Below are 16280 nucleotides of genomic sequence, written 5' to 3' on the forward strand. Positions count from 1 at the left end.
GACCACATTGACTTGGGTCTATTTAAAAAAGGCCCACAAAATTGAATGTTTATTTATTTCTTGAGGGAAGATTAGTATTTTCACAAATTACAAATTACACTTACAATCAGGCCTCCGCACGTCTGCCAGTGAAAACCTTATTTAGCGGATAAGCTGGTGCTGAATTTATTTGACACTCGCATATTGAATATGCTACTTACCAGTATGCATCTGTTCTTGGCATGTAGGGCTGCTAACATTCATATCTATTGCATAGATCGCCGCCTAGTGTTGGGTCCGGATGATTTCACATTGTTGTCCTGGAAGAGTCTTCGAAGTATCACGAGATAGGTGGCTCCTCCCCTGGACTACAGTGCGCATGGGCATCGACTCCATCCCCAGATTGTTTTTAGCCATTGTGGCAGAGATGGAGTGAAATAGTGTAAAGGATGTCCATGCTAATGATTGAATGCAAGAGAGTATCTGCAGCCGCTATGGGCACCGGGGAGGAGGGTGGGCGATATGAATGTTAGCAGCCCTACATGCCAAGAACAGATGCATACTGGTAAGTAGCATATTCAGTTCGAGGCATGTGGGCTGCTAAATTCATATCTATTGCATAGAATACATAGCAGTCCCTCCATTAACGGCGGTTGCCCGTGCCAGCTGCAGAAGTCTGAAAGAGTGTCTTGAGAACAGCCTGTCCTACAGCTGCTTGCTGCTTGAAATGCACATCGACACAGTAATGTTTGGTAAATGTGTGCGGTGTCGACCACGTGGCTGCTCTACAAATGTCTTCCAAAGGAATGTTCCCCAGGAAGGCCATGGAGGCCCCCAACTTGCGTGTGGAGTGCGCCCTTGGGGGTATTGTTAAAGTACGTTTAGCTTTTTGATAACAGATTTGAATGCACTTAACAATCCATCTGGCTATTCCTGCTTTGGAAATAGGGTTGCCTTTGTGCTGTGCCGAGAAGGCAACAAAAAGTTGTTGTGTTTTCCTAAAGTGTTGTGTTCTGTCAATGTAGTACATCAACGCCCTCCTAACGTCCAATGTATGGAGCATTCTTTCCGCTACTGTTTGTGGGTTTTGAAAGAATGCGGGCAGGTCAATAGTTTGGTTGATATGAAACTGTGACACCACCTTTGGGAGGAATTTGGGGTTAGTGCGTAGTACTACCCTGTTTGAATGAATTTGTATGAATGGCTCCTGGATTGTGAGCGCTTGCAGCTCACTAACACGCCTGAGCGATGTAATAGCAATGAGAAAAGCCACTTTCCATGTCAGGAACTGAATTTCGCAGGAGTGCAGTGGCTCAAAAGGTGGGCCCATCAGCCTAGTGAGGACCACATTGAGGTTCCACACTGGAGCTGGTGGTGTTCTCGGAGGAATGACTCGTTTCAGTCCCTCCAGGAAGGCTTTAATGGCAGGCACCCTGAAAACAGAGAGATGCTGCCTGTTCTGGAGATAAGCCGCTATGGCGGATAAGTGTATCCGAATGGAGGCGTACGCTAGATTGCATTTGTAAAGATGTAACAAATAGCAGATGATGTCAGGAATGGATGCATCCAGCAGGTTGATATTGTGTTCTGTACAGTAAATGACAAACCGCTTCCATTTTGCTGCATAGCAAGCTCTGGTAGTGGGCTTTCTCGCCTCCCGTATGATATCCATGCATTCAGGAGGCAGGTTGAGGTAGCCAAACTCTAGGACCTCAGGAGCCATATCGCCAGGTTGAGCTGTTGCGGATCTGGATGCTGAATGTCGCCATGGTTCTGCGTCAAGAGGCTTGGAGAGAGATGCAGCCTTTGATGCGCTACCACGGAAAGTTCTAGAAACGTGGTGTACCATGGTTGGCGTGCCCACGTTGGAGCAACCAGGATGAGCGTCATCGAGTGTTGCTGTAGCTTTCTTGCCACCAGCGGAATGAGAGGCGCTGGGGGAAAAGCGTACGCAAATCTGCCTGACCAGTTCATCCATATCGCATTCCCTTGCGATTCCGGGTGAGGGAACCTGGCGGCAAAGCTTTGGCATTTTGCGTTTTCCCTTGTGGCAAAGAGGTCTATCTGTGGATGACCCCACCGTTGGAAGTACGGGTGTAGTACTGATGGATGTATCTCCCACTCGTGCATTTGATGGCTGTATCTGCTGAGCAGATCCGCCATCTGATTGTCCTTGCCTGGGAGGTGTTCTGCCATGAGGAAAATGTTCCTCTGAATGGCCCACTTCCACATGCTCTGAGCCAGATGAGACAGCTGTGGCGAGTGAGTACCTCCCTGTTTCTGGATGTAGTACATGGCTGTCATGTTGTCCGTCCGGATCAACACGACTTTGTTGCAGAGATGTACTTTGAAGGACTTGAGCGCCATGAAGATTGCCATCAATTCCAGGTAGTTGATGTGCAACTTCTGTTGCTGAGTTGTCCACAGTCCCTGCACCGTGTAGTGGAGCACATGAGCTCCACACCCTTGGAGAGATGCGTCCGTTGTTAGGATAATCTGTGGCACAGGCTCTTGGAACGGTCGTCCGTTGCAAAGGTTGTGTGGATTTCACCAATGCAGAGAGTTGTATGCCCGACCGGTCACCAACACTAGGTCTGTTAGTTGTCCCTGAGCTTGTGTCCACTGATTTGCCAAGCATTCTTGGAGCGGACGCATATGCAACCTTGCCTGCGGGACTATGAAGATGCAGGAGGCCATCATGCCTATCAACTGCATGAACACTCTCGCTGGTAGTGAGTGTTGCGGTCTGAACCTCTGGATCAGCGACTGAATGTTGTCGATCCTGACCGGGTTTGGCTGAGCCATAGCAGTCAGGGTATTTATTGTCGCGCCCAGATACTGCCGCACATGGGCTTGTTGAAGGTGCGACTTTGGGTAGTTTAGCGAGAACGCCAGACTGTGAAGGAGGAGAATGGTGTGGGACATGTCTGCGGCGCACTTTTGTTCCGACTTCGCCTGAACGAGCCAGTCGTCTAGGTAAGGGTAGACATGTATGCTCTGCCTCCTGAGGTGCGCCGCAACTGTCGCCAGACACTTTGTAAACACTCTGGGGGCAGTGGTGACTCCGAAGGGTAGGACTTTGAACTGATAATGCCTGTTTTGGATGGTGAACCTGAGGTATTTTCTGTGGGATGGGTGGAGTGGTATGTGAAAGTAAGCATCCTTGAGGTCCAAGGTTGTTAGGAAGTCCCCTTGGTTCAGCAGGGGAAGAATCTGCTGCAGTGTAAGCATGTGAAAGTGTTCCGACAGTATATACAGGTTGAGGGGGCGTAGATCCAGAATGGGTCTGAGGGATCCGTCCTTCTTTGGGATAAGGAAGTACAGGGAATAGACCCCTGTGCCTTCCTCCTCCACTGGTACGAGCTCGATTGCGCCTTTTTGCAGCATCACCACTACTTCCTGCTGCAATAAGTGCAAGTGCTCTGCCGACATAGGACGTTGTCTTGGGGGAATGTTGGGTGGAGTGGAGGTCAACTCCAAACAATAACCGTACTTGATAAGCTGTCTTACCCACCTGTCTGTGGTGATGGATGTCCAGACTGGCAGGAACTGCTGGAGTCTCCCCCCCGACAGGTGTTGGATGGTCGGGGGGCAGTGACAGAGAGTCACTGTTTGTTGGCGGCAGAGGAACGGGAGTTGTTGTTTCCTCTGCCTCTGCCTTTGGCACTATTACCTCTGTAACCCCCTCTACCCTGCTTGGGGTACGAGGATTGTGCGCCACCTTTCGTGAATTGTGTTTGTTGACCCAAGTGTCCTCTGGTAACACCGCGTGCACCTGAGCGACGAAAAGTGCTCCCCCTGAATTGTTGAGACTGAAGCGCACCCATGGACTTAGCTGTCTCATTGTCCTCTTTAATTTTCTCGAGGGTGGTGTCAACATCTGGGCCAAACAGTTTGTCAGGATTAACGGGCTGGTTGAGTATTGTTGTTTGAATGTCAGGTTTAAACCCTGATATGCGAAGCCATGCTTGGCGCCTTAACATGACGCTAGTGTTAATCGCCCTAGCCGCTGTATCAGCCACATCAAGTGCACACTTTATTGCAGCGTTTGAAATGAGCTTTCCCTCTTGTATGAGCATTTCTGCTGCCTCCTTAAACTCATCAGGTAGGTGTTGAAGGAGCTGTTCTAGGGTGTCGTAATGCGCCCTATCATATCGTGACAATAGTGCCTGTGTGTTTGATATACGCCAGATATTGGCAGCCTGCGCAGCCACCCTTTTGCCGATGCCTCAAGCACTTTCGACTCCTTGTCTGGGGGAGGAGCTTCACCCGTTGTCTGGGAGTTCGCCCTTTTGCGGGCATTGGCGACCACTAACGAGTCCAGAGGCAACTGTCCCCGAATATATGCAGGGTCCCCAGGTGCTGGTCTGTATTTCTTTTTGATACGTGGGTTCACCACTCTCGCCCTGGTAGGTTCCTTAAAGATCTCTGGGGCATGCTTAAGGACACCTTTTAGCATAGGAAGTGTTTTAACTGTTCTTTCTGAGACAGAGAAAGTGTCAAACAAAAAATCTTCTTCCACGGGGTCAGCATGCATGTCCACATCATGATTCGCAGCTGCCCGCTCTATCAAGGCATTAAATGCCGCTGAATCCTCAGTTGGGGATGTACGTGCACCAAAACCCTGTGGGTCCTGTACCACCAGATGGCCTCCCTGGTCACCAGTGTCGTCATATGAGTCCTGTTGTACATCAGGGTCATTGTCAGCTGGGAAATTGTACTGGTCATCCTGGTTATCGTCCTCTCCCCCTGACTGGTTGGGGGAAGGTGATGGACTCCTCCTTGGTGGATGCTGAATAGGTTCAACAAGGGCAGGAACGTCCTGTGCCGGCCTTTTCTTTTTCAGTGAAATGACATAGGATTCCAATGGTTGGGAAGTGATCTTTCGTTTATAGAGGGTCAATTTCCCGGTTTCGGCATCGATGTAATGCTCAGAGTGTTCTTCTGAGGCTTGGTGTCGATCCAATCGGCCACTTTGTGTCGAAGGTTCTGACGTTTCAGCGATCTTCGGCACCGATTTGGTTGCAAATGCCTTCGGTGCCACCTTCGGCGGCAGAGTGTAGAGAAGCTTGGTTGAAGTCTTCGCAGGTGCGTCCACTGGTTTCGGAGCCGACGGCGTGTGAGTTGTCGACGACGAAGCCTTCTCCCGAATACGTTTGAGGGAGTCAGCGACCTGCTTTGTGAATGAAGCGGAGGGTTTGGTAACCGATGCCCCATGTCCGCCACTATCGGAGGACCTCGGTGTCGACGAGGTGGCCGCCGACGAATCTTCGGCTGCAACGGTCCGTGCCTCCGTTGTAGGCGTAGGGGCCGATGCTGTTGCTTTAGATTTGGTGTCTTTGTGCCGATGCGTAGTGCCTCCGGACTTCGGGTCGTGGTCCTGTGCTGACTTCGCTTCGACCGGCGTTTGCCTGTCGGCGCCGCAGTCGCGTCCAAAGGTTTTTCGACAGCTTGAGTGGACTTTGCCGGCGTAACCGTGCTCGACACGTGATGGACGACCTTCTTCGAGGACGGGTCCTTGGCCACTTTCTGTGGCGCTGTCGACTCGACAGCCTTCTTCGACTTCGGAGGGCCGGAGGGCGACGGAGTCGATGAGGGAGCAGGCTTTGTAATTTTTGATGGGACGTCGGCCATTTTAGGTGTCGTCGAATCCGAAGGTTTCGGTTTCGTTTTCGATGGGACGTCGGCCATCTTTGGTGCCGTCGATTCCGAAGTTTTTGGTTTCGATACGCGCAATGGCGTCTCCGCTGGTGTGTCCGTGGCCGGGCCAGAAGGCGGGGCCGGGGATAGCGGTTCAGGGTCGTGGGTAAGGCCGAGTGGCGATCCCGTGACCTGTGGCTGAATCATGTAACTTTCGGGGCATAGCTCTTCCTCCGAGCTATCTTCCGCGGCCCCATAAACTTCTTCGTCGTCCCCTACCTCCTCGACGTATTCAAGGTCTTGGCTCTGTCCTTCGACGTGTTCTTCGGGATCGGCCTCGACCTCCGTCGACGGTGGTGAAATCTGAAGATGATGGCCTCGGCCTTCTTCTGCGGGGTCGTCGAATATGTCGTCGGGTGCCGGAGACGCTCGCCGGGCCTCGAGGCGCGCCGCGCGCCGGAGCTTGAGCGTTTTCTTTGACCTGAACTTTGAGCAGGCCATGCAGTTGTCCTCGTTGTGGTCCGGCGAGAGGCATTTGTTACAGACTGGATGCACGTCGATATGTGGGTATTTGGACCCACAGACGGGGCAGAACTTGAACGGACTTCGTTCCATGGTAAGATCGTCGGGGTCTTGCTGCGACGAGAGGGCCTCGATGTCCGAAGAGTTACTCGACTCCGCAGAAATCCGACCGAAGAGTCGGATGAAGCTCGAGACCGCACGCGAACAATACCGACGCAGGTACGAAGGCCTTTTGGCCTTAAAGAAGTAAGTTTTTTCGATTCCGACAAGGAGACGTCGAAACCACATCCGACCCAATGGCGGAAAAAAACAATCTGGGGATGGAGTCGAAGCCCATGCGCACTGTAGTCCAGGGGAGAGCCACCTATCTCGTGATACTTCGAAGACTCTTCCAGGACAACAATGTGCAATCATCCGGACCCAACACTAGGCGGCGATCTATGCAATAGATATGAATTTAGCAGCCCACATGCCTCGAACACATATGACAGCAGCAAATTGCGGGTATCTTGACAGGTCAGCTCTCCCCCATTACTTCACTTTCCCCCTCCTTTCACTCACTGCACATCACTTCCACCTCTCCAGGCTCCAGTCTCTGCCCACCTCGCCATCACTGCCATGCTCACCTGTCAATGCCCTATTTGTGTTTCTGCGTACCATTCCTGTCACTGCCTGCTCTCCTCTTACTGCTCATCAGCCGGTATCTCTGAAAGGTTGTCAGTGTTGGGGCAGAGGTTGGGAGACAGGATTTTGAAAACGAAAAACCGGGACTTTTGCAAACATCAACGTAGAACTCCATCATCACCATCATCAAATGCTTTATTCGGTTTAAAATATTAAAATCCATAAAAGTCAAGTACAGATATAAAACCGAACAATACACATACAGAATTATCAAAAAACAATATGCCATTAATCAATATTCATAGAATTCCTTCATCTGACCATGCAATTTTAAAAAACAAGCTATAAATAAACAGATCCGAGTGTTGCTCAGTAATTGTAAAAACAGTAATGTAGGCCTGGCCTGAGTACAATTCCTTCCAACTAAAAGTTGCCTTAAGAAACAGACTCAGCTCGTCATAAAATTGGACAAATTGAGATAAAGTACATATGTCTTGTTTAGAGGTCGAGAAACAGAGACCAGGTGGGCGAGGCGCATTCCTAGACCATCCCTTGGGTACACTAACCAAAAAAAATGTACCAGGTTTAGCTTCTAGCGTGTACTTAAAAAATTATATAAAATATAGGGCTTTAGTGACATAGGAGTCTGTACAAGCACATACAACCTGACAGAGACCTTTGACAGGGCAGATGATTCCATTTCATGGCGCTGATGACCAATGAAGGTGTCCTTCACCCAGTTAAGGCCTCCTTTAACAATACTCTCAGGATTAATAAAGAGGGAAGGGCAGCCTAGTTTAAAAAAGCTCTCCTTAACATATCTATCCATAGTATCCGAAGGCCATAATTCAAACTCAAACAGTCCTTTACAAATAACCTGTTTAGGTCTAGCTCAGGTTTGAGGCAGATGGACAGCCTTAAAATGAGAGGCCTCAACTGGATAGTGTCACACAAAAAACCATGCCGCAGTTCTTCATGAAGGACAAATGTGGAAGAACTCCCAGGGAGCACAAGAAGTCTTTTCAAAAACATTCTCAACGCATAGTAAGTCACTTATCTTGTCGAGCCCCCAGATGTCACAGCCATAATACCATATGGGCACACATTTTGCTTTGTAAATCTCGACCATTGCTCCCACCGACTTATGCCCTGACTTGGCAGTGAAGTCAAAAACCAAAGCGATGCTTCTGGCAAAGACATGCCTCCTATCCTTGATCAAAGGTGACCAGGTAGAGGAAAAATCTAATAAAATACCAAGGTAGGGAAATTGTTTAACTTTGCGGAGTGTACTGCCTTTGAATGAGTGAGTTTTGCATTTGGTATTTTTGGGTCTTTTTGTCATGGTTGCAAATTTGATAGAGTTAATACTCAAATCGAAGGTGCCCATATAATTAATACAAATGTCCAATAAAATTTGAAGACCATGGGCAGTTCTGGAAACTAAAACAGTGTCATCAGCGTATAATAGGGCTGGGGCAGACTGACTACTTAGCAAAGGCAAATTGTGACACCCTGCTACCAGGACTTGTTCCAACTTGTTCACATAAAGAGTGAATAAAAAGGGGTACATAATACAGCCTTGTGTGACTCCACTATTAAGTAAAAAAAATGCTCGGTGTATTCTCACTTATGACCACAACTTACAGAAGCGTTCAGATTGAGGTTCAAGTCACACAAAAAAGGACAATGTTTTTATCAATCCCAAAGTTTAACCACAGTATACTTATTGATTAAAAGATACAGATTGGCGGGGAGGTGTGGCCAAGGTGCTGGAGCGGCCCCCATCAAGCCATAAGTGTGGCAGGGTATGCTCAGACGTGAGTCTCTTGCTCACATTGCCACTGGATTCAAGCAAGCTGGGCTGAAGACGGCTGCAATGCCAGAAACCGGTCCTCGGAAGCTTGTTTCCGGTCCAGGGAAGGCATGGCTTGGCAGTTCGGGCTGGACTGTTCCCATGAGGCACAGGGTCAGACTGATTTGCATATAGCCATGTCTGAACTGGGGTGGCAGAGTGGGCTAAAGAACGGTGATGGATTAAACCCAGATCTTTTGACTGGGTGTGAGTGTTTGATTGGTTCAGATGCTCCGTCCATTCGCACCCCCTTTTGTACCCCCCATCAAGGCTTGGACACTGGAGACCCAGTTGCCGACGTGGGCTGACGCTGACCCTGTACGCTGACTGGGGCTGTGTTGAAACTGCAGCCAAGGGGAGCCGGGAGCGACAACGTGGCGGTCGCCGGCGTAGCCTGGGACTGAGAGGCTGGGCCCCGTCAGCTCCGCTGCTCTGAGCTACGCTTCTACAGGCAGCCACTTACTCGCTTGTCTGCTGGGTGGGGCAGGCAGTAGAGTGGAGCTGATTTATGCTGTGGCAGCCGCATCTACCCGGCTGTGCTGCGAGGGTGGTCTCTTTGCTATCATTGAAAGCCTAGGATCTGTTGCCGGACTGGGGGCCCTTTGAGGGCTTCACCCCCCCTTGGAGGAGAAACAGGGGCACTTGTGGGGCATGTTGACCAAATCTCAGCCCCACTCTTGAGCTGCACTGAAGACCCCCCAGCCAGCCCGGGGAACCCACGCCACCTACATCGGAGCTGCCCTGGTAAGGGATTGGCCACGCCACGTGGAAACTCTATCGAACTGCTATTGAGAAATCATACCGGGCCGCCTGGCTTTGGTTGCCTTGCTGTTGGTCCCGACCCATGCTGAGGGAACACTTGCGGGCACACCAGGCTTGACTTACCTGAGGCGGGCCAACGGGAGAGCTGTGTGACACTTGAAACCTCCTGAGCAACTACCTTGAAGGTGAGACGCGCATCCACTGTCCGCCCTAAATTTCCACATTGGCAATAACCCTAATTATCGAAATGGCAACTGCATTTCCCTTTCATGCTATTGTCTGTTATTATGAAATCAGAAACCAGTGTAAGTAATGTTAGTCCCTTGGATAGGTTTATACTGTGTGCCCACCATTTCATGGTTGCTATCATGGTCGGAGTAATTTGAATGACGCTGTTGAGCGACCGCTGAATCTGTAACCACTGTTTTGTCCAGCTCCTCTTGTAATGGTTGCATGTGAAGGAGGCAATCTGGAATTAGCGAAATGCAAGATGTTATCATTCTGAGGAGAGATTTGTATAGTTGAACTGAAACAAACTTTTTTCTGCGTAATATTTGCGCTAGCTGTTGAATCCTTATCTGTCTTTTTACAAGACGAATGCCATGTCCTGGTTCGTACCTAGAACCCCTCCCAAAAAAGTTAAGGTTGTTGAGGGTGTGAGATAGAATAGCGTTGTGCGGAGTGAGGCTCAGTTCTTTGAAGAGTGTGAGACAGGTTAATGTATCTGTTTTTGCCTTTTGGGATATCTAGGTATGAAAATACCTGCACTCCTTTGTGCCTCAAATGGCAGCCCCTGGAGCTGGACATTTGGTAAATGTGTGGAGAGCTGATTTTAATCTGAAAGGGAGAACCTTGAATTGGTAGTGTTTCCAGCTACCATGAATCGTAGGAACTTGCAATGCTTTGCGTGAATTGGGATATGAAAGTAAGCATCCTGGAGATCTAGTGGTTATATGATCCTGGAGTGGAAACCGATTCCACCTGGGTCTCTGGGACCTCTTCTACTGCTCCTTTTCTTACCATACTTCATATCTCCTGAAGAAGCTGTGGTAGATAGGGTTGAGGTGGTTCTCTAGCGGGGGTATTTGGTGGTTCTGTGATTAATTCCAACGTGTGCCCACCTGAGATGACATCCAGCATCCCTCTGTCTATTATGTGGAACCATTATTCGACATTCAGCCCTCAAGTTCTTTTTGCGAATTGCGGGGAGTAACCGGCATTGTTGTATGGTCACTTTTCTGACAGTGTCTCTCCCCTGGGGAGGTTGTTTACGTCTGAGTTCCTGCTTGTAGGCAACTGTAGGCTGCTGTCTGTATTGCAGCTGGGAATATTGAGAGCGATACTGGCTTTGAAAGGGCTGATATTGTTGACTGTATGGCTGAAAACCTCCTCTGTAGGAGTATGATCCTCTGCTCCTAGCTCATCAAACAGGCTGGCTGCTTATCTGCAGTGTCCCAAAGGATTTTGCCGTATCAGTGTCGATTTTCATGGTTTGGAGATATTTCTACCACACAATCAATTATTTCCGTGTAGGTTCTTTCTCTTGACTGCAGAATTTTTCTGGCTTTGCCTTTTGCACCTTCTGACAAGAGATCAATGTATACAGCGATGTTAGACCATATATGCTCGTCAAAACATATTATTTCTAGGGAGTAAGCTGCTCTCACAATAGATGCTGCCATGGTAGAGAAGCATTTTTCTATATTATCCAGCCTACGTCCGTCTCGGTCTTATCGTATCGTAATAGGGGTGGACGGATTCATAGAGTGACGCTGGTCTGCTTGCGTTATAACCAAATCCGGTTTGGGATGAATGATCAAACATGCCGATGAATCGCCCAGTGCTTTTTATTTTTTATACAGCCGAGGCAGCACTGCAGACACAGTCACTGGATTTTTCATAGCCTTGAGGTCTTCCTCCCATTTAAAGTCCACAATAAGGATGACCCTGATTGTTTTTTTTTCATTGGCTCTTTAAAATCGTAGAGGAAACAGTCTGATTGTTTTGTTGTTAGAGGGAGCTGAAACCTTTTACTTGTCCTTTCCATAAGGTTGTGGAAGCCACAGATGTTGTCTGGAAGGGAATCTGCTGGTGGTGGCCTAGGCGAAGATGGCGCTGGGATCAGATAGTCATCCCACTTATTGGAAACAGAAGAAGTGTCTCTGATCGTGCCTTCTTATTTGTCCTCATCGGAGGACGGTGAGTCATCCGCTGGCTGTTCAGTCAATGTACTAGCCAGTGTTGGTAATGCATAATGGGGTCACCGGTGCTGTTGATACTTGTAGTGAGCGCAAGACTAGTGTCTGGATTTGTGGTGAACACACTGGTCTTGGTGCTTGTGGTGGAGGAGCAGCTCTGCAGACCTCTTTTAATAGTCTTGTAGCATATGATGGAGATTATTGACCAAGGTCAGGGGCATCTGAACTGACTCTTCATGCTATTCCTGTCGACCATAACTAGAGTACTCATCATCATATTGCTGAGTTTGCTCCCCTGGAGTATAATAATGCTCCCCATAACATTAATTGTCGTCTACTTCCCATTTAATTCAGAGGGACTATGCGCTACCCCAAAGGGGCACTCATCCTCTGATTCATCGTAGTCTAGGAGATGGGAAGGTGGGAAAGGCGAAACCTTGCTTGGCAATGTATGAGCTGGGAATATAGGTTCTGTAAAGGATCTTTCTTTTACAGAAATGAATGATAATGGCATCAATGGTGTTTTTGAGATCTTCAATGGAGGTGCTGTCGCCAATGAGGATCTCGTCGGCATTGTTGTCGTCGTCGACGGAGCTTTCGCCAGCATTGTTGTCAACAGGGCTCTCGACGACGGGATTACCATTGCTGACCTTGTCAATGTAGCCGTCGGTGACAGTACAGTCATCAACAGTGCTTTTGTCTACATTTTCTATGAGGTCTTTCTGGTCGACAGTTTTGTCGTCGAGAGAATTCTCATAGTTTTTATCGTCGTTTAGGCTTTCTGTGACCACGAGATAATCATCGGTGATGGCGCGGACGAATAACTCAGCAAGGACCACAAGCCTACACACCTGCTCAAGTGCCTGTATAACCTCACTGGGTGATTTGTGTGCTCTACATATTGACATAACGTAACATAGAAAAACAAGTTACCTTTTCGGGAGCAGCAAAACAATAACCATGCAGAGCACACACAGTTGCCATATTTATGTTTCTTAGTTTAACTACATTAAAAGAAAAAATAGTGTAAATGGGAGCTCCCTAAATATCATCTCACTATCCGCACCAAAGATTAATATTTAAAACCTACCACTTCATCTTCAAATCCACCAGCCAATACAAGGGAGTATGCACCATCATTGCTGCGTCCATGGATTCCACCAACATGGGGTCTGTGAACTCCTGCTTCGCTCACCTTTAGAAAAAGAACAAACATTATTGCTATTAATTTTAAACTTTCCAGACATTAAAATGATCTTAAGGAAAATAACTGGCTTCACTGCTATCTGCCCAATGCAGTTATCACTTTGAAATTAAAGCAACAGAATTATTAAAAAGGTTTGGGCATCCATTGAGCTTAGAAACAGAAACGTGTAGGAAGATCTCAAAAACCATAAAGAAGAGTATTAAATTCCCCTACATGTGTCAGACTCTTGTAGAAGAAATTCTGTTTTAAAAAGGTGGATGAGTGTCATGTGGTAGTATCCATGAGAAGCTGCATTGAATAATTGTAATCCCTGCAATGCATAAAAAGAGGAACAATGAGCTTTCACTGACAACATACGGACATAGGACGAACACCTCTATTCCCTTAACAGCAAAGTGTACCATACACACACGCCAACACACTAACACAAAACACACCCACCCACACTCTCTCTCTCTCTCTCTCTCCCTCTCTCCACCTGATCCATAATATATTCCAGTTGAAAAAGGGAAGTCATGACTAAAAGATGTTTTGCATCTCTTAAAATGTTCTTGCAATCTTTTGGCAGATTTAAGTGGCTATAATGTTTCTGTTCAAACTGAATACTTCTGAGCTCAAAGACCTAAGCGGGGGTGAAGAAGTGGGTCTAGTAGCAGAGATAACAGATTTAGGCTCCTTTTTGGCTCTTGTACATGTGGAAGTGTTCCATTAATCACCTATACCTTGATCATTTAGGGGCAATTAGAAATATGTTTAAGCTGACATGTCTTCATGATTTGTACTGATGTGATAAATGGCTTGGTGGAAAAGCACCAAGATATTCACCTACAGTTGATCAAAAGGTTATTTGCTAAAATATGGCATTTTTTAAGGTGGCACGGAGAGCTATTTGTTGCAAGTCAAAGTACAAAAATACTTTTTTTGGGAACCTCATCAACTAAGACACACTTTTCATACTCTTGCAATATTCTACTGAGCATATCTGCTTCAATATTTAATACACCTAGCAGGTTTATTGCTTTTGTTAGGTGGGTCCTGGTTCTTCTGAGGTCAGGACTTTTGACTTTGTTCCCCTGTCTGTTCAGACAGAATTGTGGTAGTAATGTCTGATTGAATCAGCATTGAATGACAGGAAGAAGGAGACCATGGCTGGATTAGCAGCCGTGATCTCCAGAAGATGAATGTGGTATCACAATTCTTGTTGGTATCCTTTACTTTGAACATTTAGGGTGAACATTTAGCACTACGCTCTGTAAGGAAGGCATCTGTCACAATTGCCTGCGAGGGCAATTGTTGATACAATGGTATTTCCACCAAGAGGTTGACTGAAAAACACCGTCTAGGTAAAAGACTGTGGAGTAGTTAAGGACAGAGTGAAACTGCCCTCTAAGCTGCCTTTGAAATGTTTCCTTTGATCTTTTTGGCTCTGTGGAAGTGGTCGCATGTTGCAGAATGCATCTGGTTCAATGAACATGCAAATTGCCATGCAGTCCACTCACCAAGAGATTAGATAAGCAGTGAGGCCCTTCTGGATAGATAACAGTTTTTCCGCCAAAGAAAACACTTTTGCTTTTTGTCTAATGACTGCAGCTCCCATGCAATGAAAGCTGTGGCGCTTCATGAGCAAACAAACACATTTTTATGGAAACGTGTTCCTGACTATACCTATTCAGTGACAGCCACTGGGTAATATGTATATACACACACACCGACAGCAAGAATGTGCTATGATCTGGGTCGAACACACACACACACACACACAAACACAAACACACAAAAACACACACAAAAACACACACAAAAACACACACAAAAACACACACACACACACACACAAAAACACACACAAAAACACACACAAAAACACACACAAAAACACACACACACACACAAAAACACACACACACACACACACACACACACACACACACACAAACCACACACACAACCACACACACAACCACACACACAACCACACACACAACCACACACACAACCACACACACAACCACACACACAACCACACACACACACACACACCTTTATTTATTTATTTTAACTTTTTCAGATTTATATCGTTACAGTTACAAAACACCCCCCCCCCCAATTGGCATCAGAACAACACATATACACATCGACAGTCTCATTAAGGCACTTTTGTTGGATATAGGCTTCACCGAGATACACGTAAACCCATGAGGCATAGCAGAATAACAGACATATACAACGGTATAATTGTGAGTAAATAACTAGACCCTGCACTATACTAGCTATAACTTAGGAGACTCCCCCGGTCTCTTCATCTGTTCCCGATCCCTGCGGCGAGAATAACTCACCACTCGTCCCTTCTGAATCACTGTGGGAAGTGTGCCCCCTTACTCCCAAGGGGGCACACTTACGCCAGGCAAGTAGGTCCTCTTGTAATTTATCATCTCTCCTGCTGCACTGCATATGTGTTTCTTCGGCTAGGGACCATTCTCTCACGGCCCTGAGCCATGTGGGTATCTCTGGGGCCCTCTGTCCCATCCAAGTGATAGCCACCCTGCGTCTGGCCAGCACCAAACATCAATTGCAATAATCTATAGGACAGCTTTCGTTTCTTTGGCCTAGGGACCAGCGCCAGCAAACAGTACAAAGGTGTCAGTGTGATGCAGAGGCCCGTAGTGGCAGATATGTGATCTACAATGCTCGCCCAAAAGCACTGGATTAGCGGGCAGTCCCAAGCCAAATGCAGGAACCCCGCCCCCTCTACGCTACATCTGGCATAATTACCCCCCTGTCTGTGGAATAACGCTTCAGTAAGATCGGAGTAAGGTAGGTGCGGTGTAGAAAATTAAAATGTATTAATTTAAAACGTGCATTACAAGATACCTTCTGTGTTAGAGCCCCTATGCGCTTACGCTGCCCCTGGTCCAGTGGTGTACCCAAATCTGCTTCCCAGGCCGCCCAAGCCGGTGGCACCGGCGGGGCCGAGTCCCGTCGCATGGCTGCATATAGTAGGGAAATAAGTCTGCATCCACTGCCACAGGACAGAAGAATATTCAAGGTGTGAGTCATTGGGGGCGCCTCCGGATACTGAGCCCAAAGTGACCGCACTACATCGCGCAGATCCAGATAATGCAGATACTGCCCTCTACCAAGGCCGCAGGCCTCCTCTGCTTGTTCATAAGTTAGAAAGGTCTCGATGGGGTATAGGTCGGCCAGGGATTCGCAGCCCCCCTCTCGCCAGGCCCGGAAGGACATATGTTGTTCCATTGTCACCATGGGCGCCAGGATCCAAATCGGCAGGTTCCTGTGGAAGGGCGCTGTGCGCAAAACTTTCTCTATGAATCGGTGCCAAACGCTTGCCGTGTGCCTTACGACGTAGAGCAAAGTCTCACTCGCCCCTCTGCCCCGCATCAAGGTCACCCGTAGATCCTGTACCGTTGCTCTACCCGCCAATAGTTGTATCTCCCAAGCATCTGCATCCGCAAACCATCTGGCAGCCGGTTGCAGC

General features: G+C 47.8%; 1 protein-coding gene across 1 annotated transcript in view; it reads right to left on the reverse strand.

Moving 5' to 3' along the window:
- Positions 1 to 16280, reverse strand: part of UHRF2 (ubiquitin like with PHD and ring finger domains 2) — a 600873-nt gene that overhangs the window by 143193 nt on the left and 441400 nt on the right. Inside the window, exon 9 of the mRNA XM_078675867.1 lies at positions 12668 to 12772. Within this exon, the coding sequence (XP_078531993.1) occupies positions 12668 to 12772 (105 nt within the window). The remainder of the gene's footprint in view (positions 1 to 12667; positions 12773 to 16280) is intronic.

This window comes from Lissotriton helveticus, chromosome 2_1 (assembly GCF_964261635.1).
Source record: "Lissotriton helveticus chromosome 2_1, aLisHel1.1, whole genome shotgun sequence".
Classification (NCBI taxonomy): domain Eukaryota; kingdom Metazoa; phylum Chordata; class Amphibia; order Caudata; family Salamandridae; genus Lissotriton; species Lissotriton helveticus.